General features: G+C 41.3%; 1 protein-coding gene across 1 annotated transcript in view; it reads left to right on the plus strand.

Moving 5' to 3' along the window:
• The first annotated feature begins 22584 nt into the window (after window positions 1-22584).
• GABBR2 (gamma-aminobutyric acid type B receptor subunit 2) overlaps window positions 22585-24058 on the plus strand; it is a 639056-nt gene continuing 637582 nt past the window's right edge. Inside the window, exon 1 of the mRNA XM_075270993.1 lies at window positions 22585-23345. Within this exon, the coding sequence (XP_075127094.1) occupies window positions 22965-23345 (381 nt within the window). The 5' untranslated portion in view covers window positions 22585-22964. The remainder of the gene's footprint in view (window positions 23346-24058) is intronic.

A 24058-nucleotide genomic window follows, 5' to 3' on the forward strand; every position in this document is an offset into this window, starting at 1 on the left:
TTGCTCAGCTCTGATATGCATACTGTTATAAAGAGCTGATAGGTAGGAAAATTAATCAGTGTCTTGTTATAGACTTTCTATGACCATATTCCTAAGTCGATACATATCACGAAAATGTGGCGTCCGCATTTTTTGTCATGTCAATGTGCTTTATTTATCATCTTCCAATTTTTTTGGTCATATTTTCACAGACCTTTTTTTTAGACTAGTTTCACTGCGGTATCTATTTATGATGTTAACTGTTGTGCACATGTGTTGTTTAGATGCGCCTTTATAAGCCATGCACATTTTGTTAAAAAAAAAAAGTGCAATAGCCCCTTTTTAATGCTGTGTGACCTGATGTCTTTTTTATGGTGTTCATGTGCACCTTTTTTGCAACAGCATGAAAATGATCTACATTTAGATTTACATTTAGACTATGCACCTTTTTCACAACAAAGAGCAAAAGTGATGCGGGCAGCATAACATCTGTAAAAGATGATGGAAATGCTTCATAAATAATGTGCAGAGCAGAAAAAGACCACAGAATTTACAGGCACAATTTATACCAAAAAAAGGAGCAAGTAGCTTAATAAATGCATCCCAATGTGATTATGTACACATCAGCACTTCCTTTTTTTTAACTACATCTCACAAATGAAAGTCTATGGGTCCTTGATAAAAAAAAAAAAAAAAAAAACAGATAGCATCTGCACGTAATTTGTTTTCCAGGAGCCAGATATACAAAATTTTTAAAAATTAAACAAAAAAAAAATTTGATGTTTTTCACAGGCATGAAAAGTGGATCAACCACAGAAAGCACACTATCCGCAAATGAACAGGGTGGAGTGTTATCCGTGAATATCATGAACTTCAAATACAGACATGTGAATGAGGTCTATGACTTTCCTCTACACTTGAGCAATAAGTCCATTTGGTCCCAGTAGATGTTTCTCTATTACAAAGATCTCGTTTGATTCCGGTGGATGCAAGTCAAATATGCTTGCCTCTGATTTGACATTGCTTGCTTAAAGGGGTTTTCCCAAATCGCCCAGTCTCCAACTTGCAGGCTGTAAACTCTGTTCATTTTCTGGTTTTCTCCATAAATTGGTTGGCGGGATTTCATTTGCTGTCTCACATGTAAAGCCAGCGGCGAGTGCTTCTATGCCGCTGGCCTTGCATCCCTGCGTGCTCCCTTGTCAGCAAAATTCAATTACCAGAGCTGATATCTGGAAGAGCATGGAGATAAACAGCTCAGAAATACAAGCTCACTGCGAGAACTCAGCTCCCCCTCCCTCCCTGAGAGCAGGAAGCTACATCACTTGTCCTGGGCGGATAGATAAGATCATCCTCAGAGTGGAAACAGAGTGTAAACAATGAAGTGAATAAATTAAGATAGCAGCGAAACAAAGCAGTTTTGCTGCAGCAATGTATTTAGGAAAAGTCTTGAATCCACATAAGCTAGCAGTAAAGATAGGATCCTTGAGATGGAACAACCCCTTTAACTTACCTTAGGCCTTATTCACGTTTTAGGGTTTTGGTCAGTGTTTTGCATCAGCAGTTGTAAGTCAAAACCCAGCTTGTCTTGACAACACAAAACAGGTAAAAATGTTTACATTATACCTCATAGATATGGCTGGGTTTATTCTCCGTTTTTTGTTTTTTCTTATACTGAAGGACTGCATGCAGTTTTTAATTTCAATAGTGAGTAGGACACGTTACTATGCAGAGGTATAACTTGAAATTCCTAGACCCCAGTGCAAAATCTGTAATGGGTCCACTGCCTATCTTGTGCCATTTAGAATAGTGATATATTTTGTCAGAGAGGCCTTTTGGGCCCCATCAGGGTTCAAGCAGCACTTTTCTCTCTGCAGGTTTCGTGTGGAAACCAAGCGGAAACCATACGGACCCTATCATAGTCTATGGGGTCTGTATGGTTTCTTAGCTAACCACTTTTTAATTTTTAATGTGTTCGGTATTTCGTTCGGGGGTTCCCCAAGTGGACTCCTCGAATGGAATACCGAACACAGATGTGAAACCGGGCCTAACACAATTGCATTAGTATACAATATATGATTCTACAGTCTGTTTATAGGGCTCTGTTGCTGTGAGTATTGGTGCACTTAAAGGTGTATTCCAATGAACATAACCATTTTTAAATTTGTAGATAATTAAAAGTTAAACATTTTTGCAACTATAAGTAATTAAATATTTTGCAGAGTCTTAAAGATTTTCTCTAAATATCTTGTGGTCACAGTCTTGTGGTCTTGATCAGTTGCCAATGGATACGACCATGACTGCAAGATCTTTCTAAGGTAAGAAAATCAGCTATGATTTCCTTATCGTGCCCGGGATATCTTCTCATACATGTAGTGCCCCTGCCTGATAACACAGCTACAATAAGAAAATCATTGCTATTTTTTTAACAAGTCCCAGACCATAGAAAGTTTCCTCATTTGTGGTTGTATCCATTTGCAACTGATCAAGACAATAGACTGTCACCATTAAAATAGTGGAGAAAATCTTTAAAACTCTGCAGAATTCTTAACTACTTATATTTGTTGCAAAAATTTTTAACTTTTAGTTATCCAGAAATATAGATATGATTATGTACATGGGAACACCCCTTTAAGAAATAGCATATTCACTTAATAATAAGTAAATACTTGCAGCATGAACAGTGAGTTGACACAGCTCTGCTACATCTCAGGTGTAGCAGAGCCATGCACTCAACTCTGCTACATCTAAGATCGGACCACAATGGAGACTGCTATGGACCGATCTTAGACTCTGCCTCTTCACAGACGAGCCTCCGGCAGAACCAGTGTTGATTGTCAGAATGCTGTACACTGTATGGCATTCGGCCAATCAACGCTGGTCAATGCATTCCTATGAGAAAAAGTCAGCTCCCGCATAACGCAAGCTGACAGGGATCCCGACTAGCATATAATGGCTGCCACGAGATAGAGCCCAAAGAGCTGTTTGAGTAACATTCCTACCTAAATAAAGCTAATTCCTAGCTAACCCTGCCAGTACATCTATCCCTGTCTCATGGTCTCATATGAACCGAATCTGAAATCCACCATTTGTATAAAGTTGAGGTCACCTGATTTAGCCAGCCAATTATTTTTTCCGATTTTTTTCGATTCCTACGTTGTCGTAGTTCCTGCCCCCCCTCCTGCACAGTTATTGGTGCAAAAAAAAAAAAAAAAGCGCCAGGGAAGGTGGGAGGGGATACGGATTTTTACTGCGTTTGCCGCGTGGTATTCGATTGGAATCGAATATCTCGAACAGCCTGATATTCTATCAAACGCTGTTCGCTCATCTCTATCAGTTATCAATATCATTGGCAGTTACTTGTCTCCAGGTTGCTGCCCCAACACTTGTGGTTTTCTTCAACAACTATACCAGTTCTTTTCGGTTCTATGGCCAATCATATCAGTGCCTGCTGCTCTTTATAAACCCATTACAGGGGTTAAAGCTATATATATTGTATATAAAGTGATGAACACTCTTTAAATAATCCATAATATAATAGAGAAGGCAACTTCTATTTTTCTAGAGTAAATCTTTCTCAAATTTTTTAACCTGGACTGGCAACCAAGTACCGTATTTTCCGGACTATAAGGCGCACATAAAATACTTCGATTTCCTCAGAAATCGAAAGTGCGCCTTATAGTCCGGTGCGCCTTATATAAGGCTTGAAGCGGCGGCACGCGAGGAGTTAAGCGGCGGCCGCCGGCAAAGTCTGCATGCCGCTTCCATACATTGCAATGGGAGCGCGCTATTCAAATAGTATTCGTTCATCTCTAACTATTTGAATAGCGCGCTCTCATTGTAATGTATGGAAGCGGCATGCAGACTTTGCCGGCGGCCGCTGCTTAAAGAGATTCTACTAGAGATGAGCGAGTACTGTTCGGATCAGCCGATCCGAACAGTACTCGCTCAACTCTAGATTCTACCATTAAAAGAACCTCTTCCCCCTAACCACGTCGGAATAGCCTTAAAAGACTATTCGTCTCTTACCTTTCCCATAGCCAGCGCCGCCTTCTCCCTGAGCTGTGTTCGCGCCTTCCGTGTCGTCTTCTTTGGGCCTCATGGATGACGCATGCGCAGTCGGCTCTGGCTGTGAGAGCCTGTTAGAGCCGACTGCGCATGCGTCATCCATGAGGCCCAAAGAAGACAGAGACGGAGCTGCGGAAGAAGGCGGCGCTGGCTATGGTAAAAAGGTAAGGAGATTATTCCGACGTGATCAAGAAGGAAGTTCTTTAACTCCTCGTGTGCCGAGCGCTTCCATTCATTTCAATGGAAGCGTACCATTGAAATGAATAGAAGCGGCTGGCACGCGGGGGGTTAAGCGGCCGCCGGCAAAGTCTGCCGGCCGCCGCTTTCAAACATATAAGGCGCACCGGACAGCGCTGCGCCTTGTAGTCCGATGCGCCTTATATATGGACCTAGGCAGGACTATAAGGCGCTCATGGGTAATGCGCCTTATAGTCCGGTGCGCCTTATAGTCCGCAAAATACGGTATAAACTTTATAGGCTAACCTCTTGTAGCATGTTGAAATACCATTATTCTCCTTCTCAGAGTTATTCGCTTTTTGTTCACATAGCACATTTTCTGTCCTCAAAGTACATTTATCACTGTTATACATTTTATTTTGGGGCTATGTTATTTAGGAGTGCAATTCTTCACAATGAAACAGGAAATAGAGCTGTCAGTTTAGAACAGCTACTTCTAGGGACAGAGGGACCTTTAGACTTTCAATAGTACTTTCAGATTTTGGCACAGCATTACAGAAGTCAGCTATGCTTTACAGTTCCGTAGAGGCAAATGTAATGGCAGTTAACATGTGTATCTTCAACTACATTCCAACAGAGGACTTCTGATTGTTAAGGGTACCAACAGTGGATTCCTTACACTTCTCTTGTATCCTGAGAACCCCTCAAGTTGCAAATGACCTTCATACAAAGTTTGATTTTTTTCCTGAAAACCTCTCCAAAGCTATTAAATGGAGTCTGTTACCAGAATCTAGAATAACCACTAGATAGATAAGTTAGGGTTATTGGAGTCAAATGGTTTTCCCCCCATGAATCAGTGCCTCCATTGCCAAAATGTCACAGTTTTTGTTAACATGAAAATGAGTTCTTTGAACTGTCTTTGTACCAAATAACTCATATTGACAAATAGCGTATATTGACAAAACTGTACTATTTCTGGAATGGAGGCGCTGATTCCCTAGGGAAATCCTAAGTCATCTAAGTCAGTTCATCACTACATCTAAGTCACTTCTTTACTTTTCATCCAAGTACACTGTTACAATGTTTTCTTTAAAATAACACTAAACCTGCTGCAGTTGTAACTTCGCAAAACTGGCTAATTTTTGTCAGGCTTGTAAAAGCATTCCTTCCTCCAACAAAACTGGTGTGTGTATAGAAATACAGGAAGGCATCTATTTTTAGTCAATGTTTGTGGAAGGTGAATGCTGAAAAACAGCGCTTCAGCCATTTGTATTTTTATTTCTCACTAAAGTTTTCACCATAATAACCATGATAATTATTTTATGTGTTTATCATTCAGGTGTATTTGGACATATGGATATCTAATGATTTTATGTTTGCATTTGTTTATTTTTATATTTGAGGTGTAACTTAAAAATTTTAGATATTTTTATATTAATTTTTTTTATAAGCTTTTTAATTTTTTTTACTTTGAATTTTATACATTAATATTGCAGTTTATTGTATGGGTGATAAGACCCCCTGTGGTACTTGACCTCTGGGAGGGAAAATAGTAAACCTGTGGTTATGCATAAGAGGAATATATGACTAACAGCACAACAGACACAAAACCTTGTAACAGATGAAGAGGGAGTTACTTGTCATCTAGCAGTCCCAGATAGTTCAGGTGATTCTAGAGCACCTTGGGGTAGTCCTTGGACAATGACCTGGTCATTATGGTTGAGGAGAGCTGGGGTATTTACCATATTCAATTTCATGAAATGGAATGTGTGGAAGGGCCGCTGTGGATAGCATCCCAGTCAGGCAGAAGTAGTGGACGTAGATCTAGAACCTGAAGGAAATCTGAGAGATCCTCAGGAGCAGAGAGCACAATGACATTGTTTCTTGAACTGATCTATAGGTAGAAAGGGAAGCCCCAGTGGTATGGTATTCCGCGTTGTTGGAGGATGGCAAAGAGCTTCATAGCAGCTCTTTGCTTGAATGTCAGGCGTGACAGTAAATTTTGGCCCTGTTGAAGTCTATCTCCCTCCGTTCCTTAGCTTTCTGCATGATCTCCTACTTGATAGCATAGTAATGAATCCTATATATGATATCTCTAGGTTTCATAGGGTGCATGCACGCAGAACCCTATGCGCCCTGTCATTTTCAATGTAAGTGTCGACCGGTCTGCCAAGGAGAGAGTTAAAGAAGCCAATGAAATTGGGCATTAGGTCAAGAGTATGGGTGGCCTCAGGAAGAGAGCTAATCCGAATGTTGTTTCTCCAGTTTTTGTCTTTGACATCATCTAGGATGATGAAAAGGTGGAGGAACAGGTTTCAGTGTTGAGCTGTGAGAGTGGTTGAGTCACGTTGCAAGTCTTGGATGGTGATTGTGACTGACGACTTGAACGACTGCAGTTGTTTCACCCTACTTTGCAGTGCAAAGATGTCTTTTTTATCAATTTGAGATTGTGGTGCCAAGATCAGAGGCAAGACTGTCCATGTCTGCAATGCTTGGGAGTAGATCCAAGAGAGCTTGTGGCTCCGGGTGGCTGCTAAGGATGTGTATGGCTTCCTCTGGAGGAAAACAAAGAAAACCACTGCACCTGGTATGGCAGTCAATGACAGAGACGGGGTGTGGCAACTAGGGGAACTGCTCCAGACTGCAAAGGAGCCAACAGACATGAAAAGTATAGAAAAATGTTCCAGCATGCCACAATTGGATAAAACGTAACCTTTACTTCATATCAAAAAAGGTAAAAAGAGATATTACATCACCCATTCAGGACACACGATCATGATGGAGCTTACTCGTTTTAGGACACATACACATCCCTTAGTTATAGCTTGAGTGAGGTGAATACAAAGACACACATATATAGGTCTAAAACCACGCCACATTTACATATTGACCCTTTCTACATCAGAACAAAATTAACCAATTACAATACATGCAACATAATATAACCACATGAACATTGAAAATACATAGTGATAATTGTCTAGTATACATGATAGCAATAAATGACAAATTCCGTTTATAATATATCATTCTAAGCAATATCAATGCAAGCACCAGGAAGATTATGTCAAAGGATCACAATGTGAATGGTCACATATAATGAACAGCATGAATCCAGTTTTAAATACAAGCTTAGGAGCAACTTACCCCATGAATTTATTAAGCAATCTAGTGCAGTAAGCAAGATACATAAATAATCCTAATGGAAACAAATGGCTCATACAAAGATCATAATGTGAATGGTTACATATATTAAATCAAATGAATCCAGTTTTAAATGCAAGTTTAGGAGCAACTTGCCCCATAGATTTGTTGCGATAGGTAAGAGGCATATATAATCCTAATGAGAGGGAAAAAAAAAAAAAAAACAGCTCGTACGAAGATCACAATGTGAAAGGTCACATATATTGAGCCGCATGAATCCAATTTTAAATGCAAGCCTACAAGCAACTTACCCCATGGATTTGTTGAGCAATCTAGTGCAATAAGCAAGATGCATGAATAATCCTGATAGAAACAAACAGCTCGTACCTCCAGTTATTCTGGTCATGTGAACAATGTCACGTGACTAGCACATGATAGCGAATAGCCAATGGAAAAACAGCAATTCAAAATAAACAAAATAAAGGTATGTCAATTAAAAGAAACCATATAGTTTTAATATATCAATGTCAGATCCTGTTTAATATTGAGACCATATGAGTATTTAGACGCCATATCCAGTATGTTTCGCGCTTAAGGAGTAAACTTTTCCTATCGCCACCGCGAACTGGACATGGGATGTGGTCAATCACATAATAAGAAAAAGAAGAAGTGTTCCCCCCATGTTGTGTATTGAAATGTCTGGATGCACTCGACATGTTTTCGGTCTGTACTTTATTGCAGTCTGAGAGATGTTCCGAAATTCTAATTTAGACCTGCCATATTGTGCAGCCCACATATAGCACATATAGCAGAGAACAAGAAGCGCATTCTATTACGTAAACTACAAAAGAGCTGTTGCAATTGTAATGATCTTTTATTTTAAATAAAGATCTATTTTTTGATGTGCCAAATCATGAATATGCTAATGATACTCATACTTCTTGCAGCGATGCCCTCTGGTCCTGGCTCTTCCCCGGCTTCATCGTCCTCTTTTTCCGGCGGGACTGGTTCAAATCCCGTGCGTGCGTAGTGCGCTCGTTTAGTTCTAAGGGGAACTGAGCATGCTCAGTAGCTCATCACCCCCCTCCCCGTACACCCAGAGAGAGCGCGACTACGCACACGTGAGATTTGAACCAATCCCTCCGGAAGAAGTGGACGATGAAGCCGGGGAAGAGCCAGGACCAGTGGGCGTCACTGCAAGAAGAAAGAAGAGGAAGGCGTGCCAGAAGATGACGTTGGACAGTGTACGACCGCCCACCGTGCATGATAAGTATAATTAGCATATTCGTTTTTAGGGTATTATTTTAAAACGGGGGGGGGGGGGGTAAAATAACATTAGCGGTGCCTGAATAGCCATTTAAAGGCTATTTACAAATATGTGGGGCTCATGCAGCAACATTTTGCTGATAGAGCCCCTTTAATAGTTTGGACTTTCGTGGATGTGGCAACTATATATTACTTCTTGGAGAAATTTTATTATTATTTAGCCTCTCAAGTTAACTGAACTTGCGGTAACTTGATTGCTTCTAGAATAAACTGCAATACATCTTTATTGCAATATATTTTACATTTTAACAGATGTCCATTAGGCGCTGTTTGTGACTTGACCTCACTGGATCATGTTGCAGGGAACTTGAAGGGATGAGTGAAGGAGTTTCCCCTCTCTAACTGCTTAATTGTCATGATTAGTATAGATCATTGAATCTTACCGGTAAATGTAACAGAGTCCAAATGATCTCTTATTCGATCAGTGACCGCGTGGTGTTGGCTGTATTATGGCTGCAATGGTGTAGACTATACTCCTGTCTTGTACCATCACTGTAATTTTGTAATTTTAAGTGTAAAGTTTCTGCCCAGCACAACTTAATACTATGGTGCTGAGTGGAAAGGGGTTCAAGAAACTGGGATGAATCAACATTGTCTAGATGAAAAAATGATGTCCGCATTACACATAGAAATCAGAGCCTAACTTGCATTTCTTAAAGAGCTCTAGAAAACTGTTAGCTTCACTGTTATTGGCTGCTAAGGGCAGCAGGGTCACTTTTTTGTCTGACAATTATGATAAATTAGGCCCATTATAGTCTAATTAATTTCTCATTTGTGAAAACTTTAAAATTCTGTAATCATATCATCATAAAAGGGTGATGGCTAGAAAAAGCTGTTGTGACAAGATTAGCTCGGGGATTGTCATCTTTTTAGATAGATGAATACTTTTGGCAGAGAAATAAGAGTTCAGTCCAGCCAAGAATGGTGCAACTCCCTGCACCAGTTTTATTAGTGCATTTTTTCAAGCAGTCAAACAATACAAAATAAAATCCAAGAAATGTGAACACTACCTACTACACAAGTTCCTAACTACACAGAGCTGGATCTACTGCACAGCTTCTCAAACACAACACATAGCAGTTTTTGTACTCACAAGTGCTGTACCCAGGAGCAGAGAGCAATCTACCTGAGTGCTGTCTGCTCTTTTATACACACACCTTAGGATTGTAAAGAATTAACCCCACTCATCCCAAATACCTGTAGTTTATTCATATTCAATAGTGGGCAGAACCCAGCAGATGCTTCCTTACGGATAGTATTGATCAACACAATACTCCCGGATGCCTGTTGAAACTCCTAGTGTATGTGAGCCATCGGTCGGGTGCAGTTTCTCTGGCCAGCACCCATCGATCTCTATTTCCCAGTTTCAAGGGTCTGCTGACTCGGGGTACATTCCGACAATCATCATTCACCGTCCACTTCGTATTTACGTAGGCCACTAATGTGTCCAGCATGCCAACAGTTAAAAATATAACTTTTACTTCATATAAAAAATAAAAAGACGATCTTACATTGTTTGTCCAGGATACAAGAACATTGCCAACAGCTTACGCGTTTCAGGACTCCCTCTGCTGTCCCTTACTCATAGCTTGAATGAGTTGTAAACAAAAAGTCCAGCCATACACCACACCTAATATGCAAAACTTTACCCCTTACATGTTAAGTACTACAATGAAAGGATAAGAATTACTATGATGTCACAAATCATACCATACTGCAATAGGCTATACTATACATAATGGCAAGGTATTAAGATAAAAAAAAAATCAAACACATAGTGGGGTCTTGGTCCAATTTTCTATAGGTATCATGATCATTCAACATGGTTAGACATGAACTTTTGTAATCTTCAGAGTTCATAACCACCACCTTTCCCCCCTTGTCTGCCATTTTAATAATTATGTTGTTATTCGCCTTAAGTTGATCCAAAGCTTGTTTTTCATTTTTGGTTAAGTTGTTATGAAATTTCTTGTCACATAAAGAATCTTTTTTTTTAAGAATTTCAGATCTCTTTCTACATTATGCTGGAAGAGACTAAAAACTGAGGCACAAGACTTGAGGGGGTAGAAGGTGGGGTTATGAACCCTAATATCCGTAGTGTGTACATCCTTTTTTGGACCTAAATCATTGGTATAAGTAAGGTCCATTAACTGTAGAATCGCCACCTGTTCACAAAATTCTAAACCTGAGAACTCATTATGATCATTATTTAAGTCACTGTCCAAAGAAACACACATAGATGGCAAGTTATCAGGTTTATCATTATCAAAAAAAATGTTTTCTTACTGTCAATAAGCGGAAGAACTTGTTGACGTCCAACAGAGTTTGAAAGTTATCAAAAGTATTAGTAAGGATGAATTTAAGTCCTTTAGTAAAGACTTTTATTTGGACTGTTGTCAAAGAGGTCGATGATAAGTTGACAACATCATCAAAAACTTTTTCATCCACTCCAGGCTGTGTATAATTTAAATTTTCCTGTAATGGGTTCTCGTTTGGTATCTCTTCCCGGGATGTCTTCCGATGTTTGACTCCCGCTCTGCGGCCCTGTTTTTTGACCTTCTATATGTGAATTGTCAGATTCTTTGTCATGTGAGCTAAAAGATACTCTGCGTTTATAGTCACGTTTCTTTAAGATCGATTTTGGTGTGTATGTTCCTTTAAATTGTTGTCTTTTGTAGACATAACTCATCTGGTAATCATCAGAGTCTCTTGCAAACTCCCTTTTTTTGGTCATCATAATCTGAGACTCTTAATTTCTCAATTTTCTTCATAATATTCATATTGGCATCCTTAAAAGATTGGGTTGTGTTGATAGGCTCCAATTGTGATAGCGTATCTTGAATATCCTTTTTGATTAAAACCAATTTCTTTTGTTCATGATCCACAATAAGTTTCATTAGCTTAATAGAACAGTCCGTTAGAATAACATTCCACATAGTCTCAAACTCAGTGTCATATATAAAGGTGGGGAATTCTTTAATTCGCAGACCTCTCGGAATTAAGGCCTCTCTTTTTTACGATTGGGTGTCACTTTTGACTCCATTGCAGTCTGGGGTTAGTGCCCGTGCAGCCTTTTCATAAACATTACTAGGTGGAGCGGGTTTTTTTTTTTTCGTGCTGTTTAAATAGGCCACTGTCGATTTTGGGTAATTCATTTTGCTTGCTCTGTCCCTTAAAGATCGACCGTTTCTGTGATATCCCACAATTACTCCTTTCTCGACAACTCTGTACTTCGTGGCATCTTGCATGCGACTAATACCAATGCTGTTTCCTATTTAACAGCGGAAGGTGTGATGTACATCATGACTGCAGATACTGGATCTTCATTTGCATAGCTGTCCAAATGAAGATACAGTAGTATTTATTTTATTTATGGTAGACAGTGTATTTGTCAGAAATCAAGCCATGATTCGCTTATTGTGGCTTGGTTATCTTCGCATCCATGTATTGTTCCTGTCTGACAATCTCTCATTCGATGAAGATAAAAGATTGTCACCACTAAGATGGGTTAGAGGGCGTTCACACTACCACAGCTGTCCGCCCAGGGGTTTCCATTGCAAACCCTGGGGACGGCTTGCTGGCGGTCAGCTTTAAAACCACTTCATTTGAATGGGTTTTTAAAGGAAACTGCCAGTGTCCATATGCAGCCTCTCTGCGTGGAAACCAATTTATTTTATTTTTTTTGCACGAACGCAAAGTGGTATATGCAGGACTTTGTGTCCGTTCAAAAATAACAGTTTCCAGGTGGAGAGGTTACATATGGACATCAGTGGTTACCGCGGGTTTTAAACTGACCGCCGGCAAGCTGTCCCCTGTCCAGGTTCCCCAGGTTCAGGATGGAAATCCCTGGACAGACAGCCACAATAGTGTGAATGCCCCTTTAGAGAAAATCTTTAAAATGTTGCAAAATTTAAAGTTATTTATATTTGCAAAATACTTAACTTTTTTATTTATTTATTTATTTATTTATTTATTTTGAATACTTAACTTTTAATGGTCTAGAAATGAAAATATGGTTAAGTTTATGGGAAATCCCCTTTAATAAGGAGTCAAAATAATAGTTTATTTACTCACAAGGGAAATTAACACATTCATATAACATTCGTTCGACTTCCTCACCTATCATCAGGAAGATTGGACTTCTATGGATGGGCCCAGAGGCTGTGGAAGGTCTGCTCAGAAGAAAGAACTTGTGGGCAAAAATGGTCCATGTACATTTCCGTATTATGGCTCTGTAAAAACTGAGATGAATCTATGAAGCCATACTGAGTGCAATGTTCCACTTAATGTCTTATTATAGAGATCATTCCCCCGGGTACTCTTTGTCCCTTACAGATTATGTAACCTTGGCTCCACTATGTGAATCAGAACTTAAACCAACACTATAGTATTTTTCTTTCTTTATGTACCTATTACTCCAGTATATAGAAGTCAGCTAGCAAAACTGTATCTAATTATTGCTTTCTAGCTGAAAATCCATGCATACTCTTTTTAAGTTGGGTCATGTCCTGTCGTCTCATTGTGATGTGTTTAACATAACATTCCTTCCTATTCTTGAAATTTTAGAATTTCCTGTACACATCGACTGTTCGACACAGACTCTTCTCAGGGTGACACAAACTTCTATCATGGTTACTGATGAGGGGTGGAGAAGAATTGTGGTTATGTTGGATATTTAATTCCATTTAACTGCGCACATCATCATGGATGGAAACTGTGACAATTACAGACAAATGGTATACAGCTTTTAATTTCCAAATGTTAAAAAATAGTGAGATTGAAAAAGAAGTAACAGAAATCTGACAAGTTTTTTAATTCTTTAAAAAAGGGATGAGTTCATATAATTGAATGTTGATTCACTGTAAATGTGAGTATTTCCCTGGGGATGATGCAAAGCTATAGTGATACGCTTTTGTTTACAGTCACCAACATTTCCAGGTTAGTGATGTCCACTATGGCAACTGAACACAACAGGTGTCCCCCAGGAACATTATATGAGGAGAAAATGTACCAGGGGAACACAACAAAAAGAATACCGTATATACTAGAGTATAAGCTGACCCGAATATAAGCCGAAATCCCTAATTTTACCACAAAAAACTGGGAAAACTTATTGACTCGAGTATAAGCCGAGGGGGGGAAATGCAGCAGCTACTGGAAAATTTCAAAAATTAAAATGGTGGGAATTTTTGGTGCAGTAGATGCTGGGTGCTGGGGAAGGGGAGGGGGTGTTTTGGTTGTCTGTCTGCCCATTCCCTGAGCTTGAGGACTGGTTTTTTTTCCCCCTACTTGGAACTCAGCCTGGCTGAATATAGGGGATCTGCAGTGCTCCTATTAACCCCTTCCCGACGGAATAGGAGCACTGCAGATACCCTATATTCAGTAGACCGGGCACTTTCAGATACAGGGATACCTAATGTGTATGTTTCACAGTAATGCTGTTTTGAGGGCAGGTTCACACCAGCACCCGATCTCCATTATACAGGTTTCCATTTCCTACCCGAGAAACTGGGCAGGAGACGGAAATCGGCAGGCAGTTTTCAAACCCATTCATTCATGGGTTTGAAAAGTGTCTGCCAGTTAGCGTCTGCTGCTCTCTGCGGCGAAACGTTTTTGTTTTTTTTTAACCGGACACAAAGTCGGACATGCAGGACTTTGTGTCCGGTAAAAGAAAAAACGTTTTCGCCACGGAGAGCAGAAGACGCTCACCGGCGGACAATGAATGTCGGTTTCCGTCTTCTGCCGACAGAAAACGGAAACTTGCATAACAGAGATCAGGTGCTGGTGTGAACCCGCCCTTGTATGTATTCTAGGGAAAAGAGTGATTTAGAACTTTTATTTATTATATTTTTTAAAACTTTTTTTTCACTATTTTATTAGCCCCCCCACCAGGGGACTTGAACCTGCAATCATTTGATTGCAAGTCCCAAAGACGGCAATACAAGTGTATTGCCGTCTATGGGAGATTCTCTACATTACTATTACGGACGGTCATAGACCAGCTGCAATAGTAATATAGCGATGACAGGCCTGGGAGCTGGCTGTCGTCGGAACAGGTTGGCTCCTGTGAGCTCGTTGTGCAGGAGCTGACCTGCAACTTTAAAGGTATGGGGCCGGTGGGGACCGGCCCCGGGGCTAATTTTAATCTTGGAGGGGGGTGGGAAGGGCATCTCTAGAGGGCACCTCCGCTGTAACTCTTACAGCGGAGATGCCAAAGCAGCTGCGGCACTACCCACTGTAAAAGCTTACAGCGGAGGTGCCGGTTTCTATGGCGACCGCTCTGCAGCGGCGCCATTACACTTATGCCCAGTTCACACATGCTGATGTGTTCCGTCCGTAAGGGTCCGCATGAGGACCCCTACAGACATAACACAAGCGCAACTGCAATCGCTGTGCAGTTCAAGCACAGGGGCCCCATAGACTATAATGGGGTCCGTGGGCTTGCCGCGCACTGCCCGCACGAATGCACGGCAAGTCCACGGAACCCATTATAGTCTATGGGGCCCGTACGCTTGAACTGCAAAGCGCTTGCAGTTGCGCTTGTATTCCGTCCGGGAGGGTCCTCATGCGTACTCCTTACGGACGCAACACATCAGCATGTGTGAACCGGCCCTTACAGACCCGACATCCGGACCTGGCATACAGACACCGGGGCGGGTGCCGGGGCCGCAGCATCCCCACGCTACTGCCAGGAGCAAGGCGATGCTGTATATTTCAATCTTCAGAAGTACTTACGGTACTTCTGCTAGCACGCCATGGATGATGGAGCGGTGGGGGGGCGGGGTCTGCGTTCCTGGCATGCTAGCAGAAAATTACCGTAATGACTCTAGTATAAGCCGAGGAGCACTTTTTCAGCACAAAAACTGTGCTGAAAAACTCGGCTTATACTCGAGTATATACGGTATGTTTATTCATTAAAACTTGTACAGTATTAAAATACAGGTATGTTTCTGGACAAATATGGCTTATAATTACATTATTATTAGAGATGAGCGAGTAGTGAAATATTCGATATTCGTTTTGAGTAGACCCACCAGGAACAGGTGTTACAAGAGCTAATGGATAATGCTGCTAGCTGCTTTTCCACCACCCAGTCAGCCACTACCACCAGTCGTGTTCATACCCAAGAGTCTGCCCCTCCTTCCTCCCAACATGCCCAATCTTCCCAGCAGAGTCATCCCACCCTTGCCCCCTCCCAGGAGCTATCAGAATAATTTCTGTATCCTGATAACCAAATACTGGAGCATCCGTCCAATATACCTGTCCCATACAGGTGTCAAGCAAGGAGTCTACTTGCCATACAGTGTAGACCGTACTTCACATACGCTCAAAATAGATACCGTGTATACATCGCTTTATGCGCCCAATATACCTGTCCCATACAGGTGTCAAGCAAGGAGTCTACTTGCCATACAGTGTAGACCGTACTTCACATACGCTCAAAATAGATACCGTGTATACATCGCTTTATGCGCCCAATATACCTGTTACATATGGGTGTCAAGCAAGGGGTACACTTGCCATACAATATAGACCGTACTTCACATACGCTCATCATTTTACCCATATTAAAGGGTGTAAAATTAAAAAAAAAAAGATGGTATATTTACCTGTATATTCATTGCTGCTGCTCTGATCCTCCCTGGTGGGTTTCTTTACTTGTCCACACCAATGAAATATTGTTTGTCCAACATGATAGCTGCACTCAAACACTGCATGTAGTAGTCTTGTGCCGTATAATGCTGAGCCCATTGACTGGCTGCAGTGGTGAAATGGGGTCTATAACAAGGTAGTAAAGAGGTAGTAGTAGTATATGTTCTGCTCTATTTTAGCACTTTTACAAGCTGTGTAAAATTGTGTTAATAACTTGGAGAACCCCTTTAAGCCCTTTTTATGGACCAATGATAAGGACAACTAATGATAAGATAATAATAATAATAATGATAAGAATTCTGTGCTTGTGTAAAAGAAAAGATAGGATCCCCAGCAATCGTCCCTTACAGATGGAATAGGGTTACCCATAACCACATCCTACACAGTAAACTGTACAGTGATGGCAACAATTAGTGTTGAACAAGTATTGACTGCATAGAAAGGTAAGTGCATAGGTGTACTATATACTGACTATATACTGTCTATAGAAGTTACAGAAAGAACTGTACAATTTCTACTCCAAGATATTTATAGTGTATCTTGTGAATATTCCATAAATGTCTATGGTTGGGAAACATCTTTAAAGTAAAGACTACAAGTATTCTCAATGACCACGTTAAATGTGCAGTATAGACAATTACATACAATTATATAATTGTACTTAAGTATCAGCAAATAATGGAAGACCTGAAACTTGATGAGAAATCTAAAAATTACTTTTAGACTAAGGCCCCACGTAGCGAGCAGCAGCCAAAAACACGTTACGGAAAACACCATGGCAGAAATGCAGTTTTTTCCACAGCGTTTTTCACTGAAAGACCACAGAGTTTTCCTCAGAACTTTCTGCTTCTGTTATACAGAAAATGCCAATGATTCTGTAGGTATAACTAGCATGCTGAAATTTGCAAAAATGCTTACGTTTCTGAAATCAGAGCATTTCTGCTGCAGATTTTTTCTGCAATCTGTGGATGGGATTAGCCAGAATCCCATCTATACTGCAGGTACTATAAAATGCAGCCTTAAAAAGCTTCTCGCTATAGGCAAACTTGTGCATCACATTACTAGAAGGACATTTTCAACATCTGTACATTGAAAAGTAGAGATGAGGGGGGTCTTTAAAAACTCCCTACAGTAAATTTGTGTGGGAACAAATTGGCTTTATTCACAGCGAACCTCAAAACTGGTAAAATTAATTTTTTTTAAATTGTTTTAAAATTTCTAACAGCTATAAACATGTTATTATTTCAGATGTCACACATTATCAGTTAAATAAATGATGTTGATCTTGGCAGAAAAGTCATTTAATATCACAATTAGCAGTATTAGCAGGGTCAGACTGACCCACCGGAGAATCCGCCCTGTGGGCCCCGGGCCCCGACTGTTAAGTCCTCATTGTACTAATGCAGATGCATTGGTCAGGGGCCCCCAATCGAGCACCTGACCAATACATCTGCATTTGCTTCAACACACATGGGCCTCCATTAGCTGATGCTGAAGCTGCACATAGTGTCCTCCTGAAATATAGAGAAAGTATATATCGGAGGACACATGTGCAGCTTCAGCATCAGCTATAATGGCTGCTCGTAATCCTCTCACTGACCTGCTTCAGCTACTGTATAGCTACTTTCCTGTTAGGACCTGCTGCGCTGCCCGGACTTCTTCCCTCCCCCTCCTCCTCACAGTGAGTTGTCTCTCACATCGGAGTGTGTGGGGAAGACTGGAAGTAGTCTGCTGTGATGGTTCACTCTTCTGGAAAATGGGAGTATATTATTTTGGTAAAATCTGTCTATTTAATCTGTATATATGTGTACATTTGTTAAAAGTTTGTGTCTTGTATATTGTGTGAGTACTGTATGTTTGCATACAGGTATGTATATACAGTATACTATAATAATGTGTAGGAGTGAGTGTATGTATATATGTGAGTATATATAGTATTCATACATTCATATAAATATATATATGACATATATGGTATATGAATGTATATGTGTGTATATATGCTATAATACTGTATATATGGTATATGTATAAGGCTGGTTCACATCTGCGTTTGGTAATCCGTTCGGGGAGTCGGCATGGGGGCCCCCCGAATGAACTACGAAAGCATTAGCAAGCGATGTGCAGTGAAAGCACATGGACCCCATAGACTATAATGGAGTTCGTGTGCTTTCCGCGCGGTCTCTGTACAGAACATGCGGACAGGAAAGTAGATCATGAAGTACTTTTCTGTCCGCATGTTCCGTGTGGACACCGCACGGAAAGCACACGGACTCCATTATAATCTATGGGGTCTATGTGCTTTCACTGCACACCGCTTGCTAATGCGTTCAGTAGTTTGTTCGGGGGGCACCATGCAGACTCCCCAAATGGATTACCGAACGCAGATGTGAACCAGGCCTGAGTGTGTAGGTATATAGTGTGTGCAATCCCATCCACACATTGCAGAAAAATACACGCAGTGGACACACTGCAATTTCCAAAATTGTTGTGGTTTTGGAAATTGCAGCCTGTCACTTTTACCTACATAAACACTGGCGTTTTCCCTTTAGGTATAATGTAAGCAGAAAATCCTCAGAGGAAACCTCTGCAGAGTTTCTGCAATAAGTGCTGTGGGAAAAACTGATGTGTTGCCGCCGGGGTTTTTCCACAGCATTTTTTTCTCCGGGATGCTACATGGGGCCTTGGCCTTATAGTGTAGTACACAGTATATATATATATATATATATATATATATATATATATATATATATATTTTTTTTTTACGAAGATCGTGAGCCCCATATAGTGCTCACAATGTACATTTTTTCCCCCTAACAGTATGTCTTTTTGGAATATGGGAGGAAATCCACGCAAACACGGAGAAAACATACATACTCCTTGAAGATGTTGTTCCTGGCAGGATTCGAAACCAGGACTCCAGTGCAGTGCTAACCACTGAGCCAACGTTTTGTCCCTAGTATACAGTATATTGAGATGATCAGGATGAGGCCCAACAGCGAGACGCAGCTCAAAAACCCTGTGGAATAAATAGCTGCAAATCTCAATGTATTTTTTCCACAGGGTTTTTTTTATTGCGCTTTTGATGCATTTTCACGATACTTTCTCCCGATTGCGCAGCTGAAAGTAACCCGCCATGTTTTTAGAAGCACACGCATTTTAGAGTTTGTGGCTGTTCCACATCTTTTTTCCTGCAGTGTGCAGTGTGCATTATTCAAATGATTTCATTCACTTTGCTGGTTTTGTAAAATACATATATTTTTTTTTCTGTAGTAGCCAAAGATACTAGTTGTGTTTCTGCAATATGAGGTTTGAGGTATTTATGGCTTATTCTGTGCACAGGCCATAAACAAGATTAACCCTGCACAACCCCTTTAATATGCCCCACACATTTTAACATCCCCCTCCGCACAGGATGTTACCCAATCACTGCTCCCACACAATATAATGGCCCTATCACTGTACCCCATACATTATGGGGGACCAGTGAAGAGACCACTGTATAGGGGGACCAGTGAAATGGCCATAAAAAATTTGGCCCAGACATCCCCTTAAAAGAGGTTGTCTATAAACTGGAGTGATCACTGTGGTGGCCGCCAGGGAGGTGTAAAAATAAAAAAACAAATAAAAAAAAAAGTATACTCATCTGTCCTCAGCACCCCGCTGTCCCCCGCCTGTGTTTGTTCGGTCTCATGGTCTCATTTCTGGAAATTCTTTACCTAACTAGTCTCAGCGATCACATGAGGTGCAGGACTCCCAGCAAGGAGGTGCCAGCACGAGACCAAATGGACACTGGCAGTGCACAACGGAGCGACGGGGACAGATGAGTATGCTTTTTTTATTTATTTTTGATTTTACACTTCCCGCCCGGGACATGAGTTTCTCCAATTCCTGGACAACCACTTTAAGGGCTCGTTCACACGGGGAAGTTGGCAGCGGATCCGCCTCAAAATCTGCTGCCAAAAATTGCTCCCAATGACTTCAATGGGAGCCGCTCCCTTCTTTTTTCCGCTAGCTAGTAGCAGAAAAAAGAAGCCAGCTGTCCTATCTTGCCGCGGATTCCACGGCTGAGTCAGTCTCAGCATCTGCGGCGCGAGGCTCCGGCCCATTCATTTGGGCCTAATCCGCAGCAGAATGCCAAAACGGGATGCCTGGCATCTGCGACGGAATGTTCACACGCGGAGTTCATGTATCTCCGTGTGAACTAGCCCTAAGGGATTTATTCATCTTTCTAATACTGATGGTCTGTCCTTAGGATAAGCCATCAATATTACATCTGCGATGATACAACAGCCAGGACCTTTGCAGATCAGCCTTTTCCAGGATCGAGCAGCTACAGGTAATAGTAGCATTAGAAGCCATGCTGTTCACTTGCCATACAAGGTGTAACAGTACATTTAGGTAGTGCACATGGTATAGTGGGTGAGCAGCATGGCTCACGACATGTTATTACCTTTAGTCGTCGTGTCTTTGTCCCGCCGCTGATCTGCAGGGTCCTGGCGGTGGGCCCCTAGAAACAATTCCACTGGTGGGTCCTAGACACCCCAGTCCGATCCTGAGTATTAGTATTCTAATTTGCATTAGTAGCAGTAAACTATTAGTATTCCTTGTAATTTTAATATTAATACTACAGACAATATTAATACTATTATTATGTGTATTATTTGTAGTATATCAGTTGTGGTGGCACTAGTAGTATAATCTGCGTTGGTAGTGGTATTTGTGGCACTAATAGTATTAATAATATTTGAATTAGTGGTAGTACATGGAGTCCTGGGTTCAAATCCCACCAAAGACAACATCTGCAAGGAGTTTGTATATTCTCCCCGTGTTTGTGTGTGTTTCCTCCCACAGTCCAAAGACATACTGATAGGGAATGTAGATTGTGAGCCCTATATGGGACAGTGACTGACAATGTCTGTAAAGCGCTGCGGAATGATGATGGTGCTTTACAAGTAAGCATAATAATAGTGTCAGTAATGTATTATTTGTATTAGTACATTAGTGATAGCGACAGTATTAGTACTCTTGGCGGTAATACTATTATCTACATCAGTAGTAGTACTTTAATAATAGTAGCAGTTGTACAAGTATTATTTTTTATTATTATTAGTATTATTTATTATTTATATTAGTAGCAGATTCAGTTGTATTATCACTTGTGTTAGTAGTTCAGTGTATTAGTTGTAGCTGCAGTGGTATAACTTTTTTTTCTATTAGTGAGTATTAGTACAATTTTTCTTGTAAATAATATTACTTTTACATTATTAATTACAGCAATAGTATTATTCATTATTCACTACAAATAAATTCATCACTAGCATTGTAAATAGCTATGACAGCGCTGCTTGCATTAGTAGTAGTAATACTTACATACAGTACCTATTACATGTAGTTATAGCAGCACTTACATTATGATAAACACTAATGGTGTTGCTTATATTTCTTATAAGCAGTAATTGAAATATTGGCATTAATGGTCCTTTTTATTATTATTAATGATAGTAGTTGCAGTATAAATTTCATTAATACTATTATGGTGTTGTGTATTTTACTTTTCTAGCATCACTTGTATTATTAACAGTAATTCTAGCACTTATATCATAATTAGTGATAATACTAGCAGTTTTAATTATTATATCACAGTCTTGATGCAGAAGCAGAGCTAGAATGAATGGTAAGTATAAAATACAGATTGATTCATCTCTCTTGTTTGGCACAAAAAACTGCCACAAAACCTGCATGTGTGATTGCTGCCTTACGGCTTTTTTTCTGCCCACAGATAAAACTGTGCGGTATTACTGAGCTGGAAACCGCAGCACACAGGCATTAGGAGCGAGTTCATAGTCAGGCTGATGTACTAGTGCTATTAGAATAATTGCAGCAATGCAGGACTACAGCTCCCAGCATCCTACCATCATCCATCACCTAGCACCATTATGTGACTGGCTGTGATTCCCTGCATTCAGATCTAGCAGTAGGGTTACCTGTAATCCTATGGAAACCAAGGCAGATTACACAATGGCACGCTACATTGCAATATAACATAGAAGTTTCACATGTGTCCAGAAGGTAGAGCACAGATCCATTGCCTCCTGCACTGCTGCCTGCTTCCCTCCCAGCTGTCTGCAGCCTGTGACAAGCATCCTCAGCATCCTCCTCAGAGCAGGATAAAGTGCTCGTCCATCCCTGTGGGACACATGAGAAGCCATAGCTGGCAGTGCGGCAGTGCTGGTGTACAGGGCGCTGGATCCATTGTCGCAGCCGGCTCTCAGCTCTGCAGCTTGTGCTTCTTGCACTGCTGGTGCTACAATTGGGAGCTGTGAAGGAGGAGGCGCCATTGACAGGAGGATTGTCAGGGGTGTGTGTACAGGGAAGTGGGGGGAGACCCTGATCCTCGAAGGAAAACAAATAGGCAGGAGAGGACGAGGTGTGTGGGCAGGCAACAGAGTGGACACTACTATGCCATGCTTCCCTGTGCTGCCGCTTCTTCTGGCCATGCACATGATGTCCTCCCCATAGGGGGTGTTCGGTGTGTGTGCTGGGCCCGCCTATGCTTGGGGAACCTTGGTGAGTGAGAGGGCGGAGCGGCTCCATCTCCCCTGCAGTCACACACAGGAATGGCTCCGTCCCCGAGGAGGCTGAAGAGATCAGCTGGTGCTGAAGCTGCAGGAGCTGCTGGTGCTGCGACCACTCTGACTGCTGGAGGCTCCTCTAAACCTGCCCTTCAGATGCCAGTGCTGCCTCCGCAATGCCTACTGCTGGTGCTGGGACTGGGATTGGGACCTGGGCTGGTTCGTGGATCAAGCGGGACAACCATCGAGCAGTCTGCCAATGGCACTTCATTGTCTATCATGGGTTTGATGCCCCTTAGCGAGACTGTGGCAAAGGGAAATATCGGCCGAGGCATCCTGCCAGCTGTGCTGCTGGCTATCGATCAGATCCGCAATGAATCGCTGCTGCATCCCTACGTCCTGGACCTGAAGCTCTATGACACGGCGGTAAGGATGCTCACCTACTCTTCTGTACCTGCTGTGGTGGCGGGGATTCTGGAGTCTTCTGTTAGGGCTAGGGGGTAGTCATCATGGAGCTGCAGATGGATTTACCTGGATGTGTATGGATAGGGGCTGGTGTGCATTGTAGTCTATGGTACAGGCTCAGCTGTCATTGTGCACCATAACATAGCAACAAGGCACCATTCCTTGAGTGGGAGTCAGTAATGATGAAGAGAATGCAGAAATGCAGTATGTGCTGCCATCCCATAATGCTGCATAGGTGCATGCTTACCTTTCTGCATAATTCTGCCTGCTTACACACTTCGACTTATGTCTTCTCATTTTCCCTTCTCTCAGGTATCAACTAGCATTTGCTAAACGTTTAATATGGTCTCTCCATTCCTTTATATAGATTAAGTTCAGCTGACTGAGCAACAGATGCATTAAAATGTCTCCTATTTCAAGCTTTAGGCAAGCAGTTTTCAGCAATTACATGGGAGATCAGATGATATCTTTCTATATGGGCATTCTTAGGGCTTAGATGAAAAGATGCAAATCATTTGGATTAACCATCGCAGTCTCAATACTGCACATGAACACAGAAAAAGACTCCTTGTAGGTGTATATAGCTGGTGAATACTAATCAGCATTGCTGAAGCTGAGCCATACTAATACAGACTCATCATGCTATATACTTCTACCTATGGAGACACAACATG

The sequence above is a fragment of the Leptodactylus fuscus genome, chromosome 4 (assembly GCF_031893055.1).
Source record: "Leptodactylus fuscus isolate aLepFus1 chromosome 4, aLepFus1.hap2, whole genome shotgun sequence".
Lineage (NCBI taxonomy): Eukaryota > Metazoa > Chordata > Amphibia > Anura > Leptodactylidae > Leptodactylus > Leptodactylus fuscus.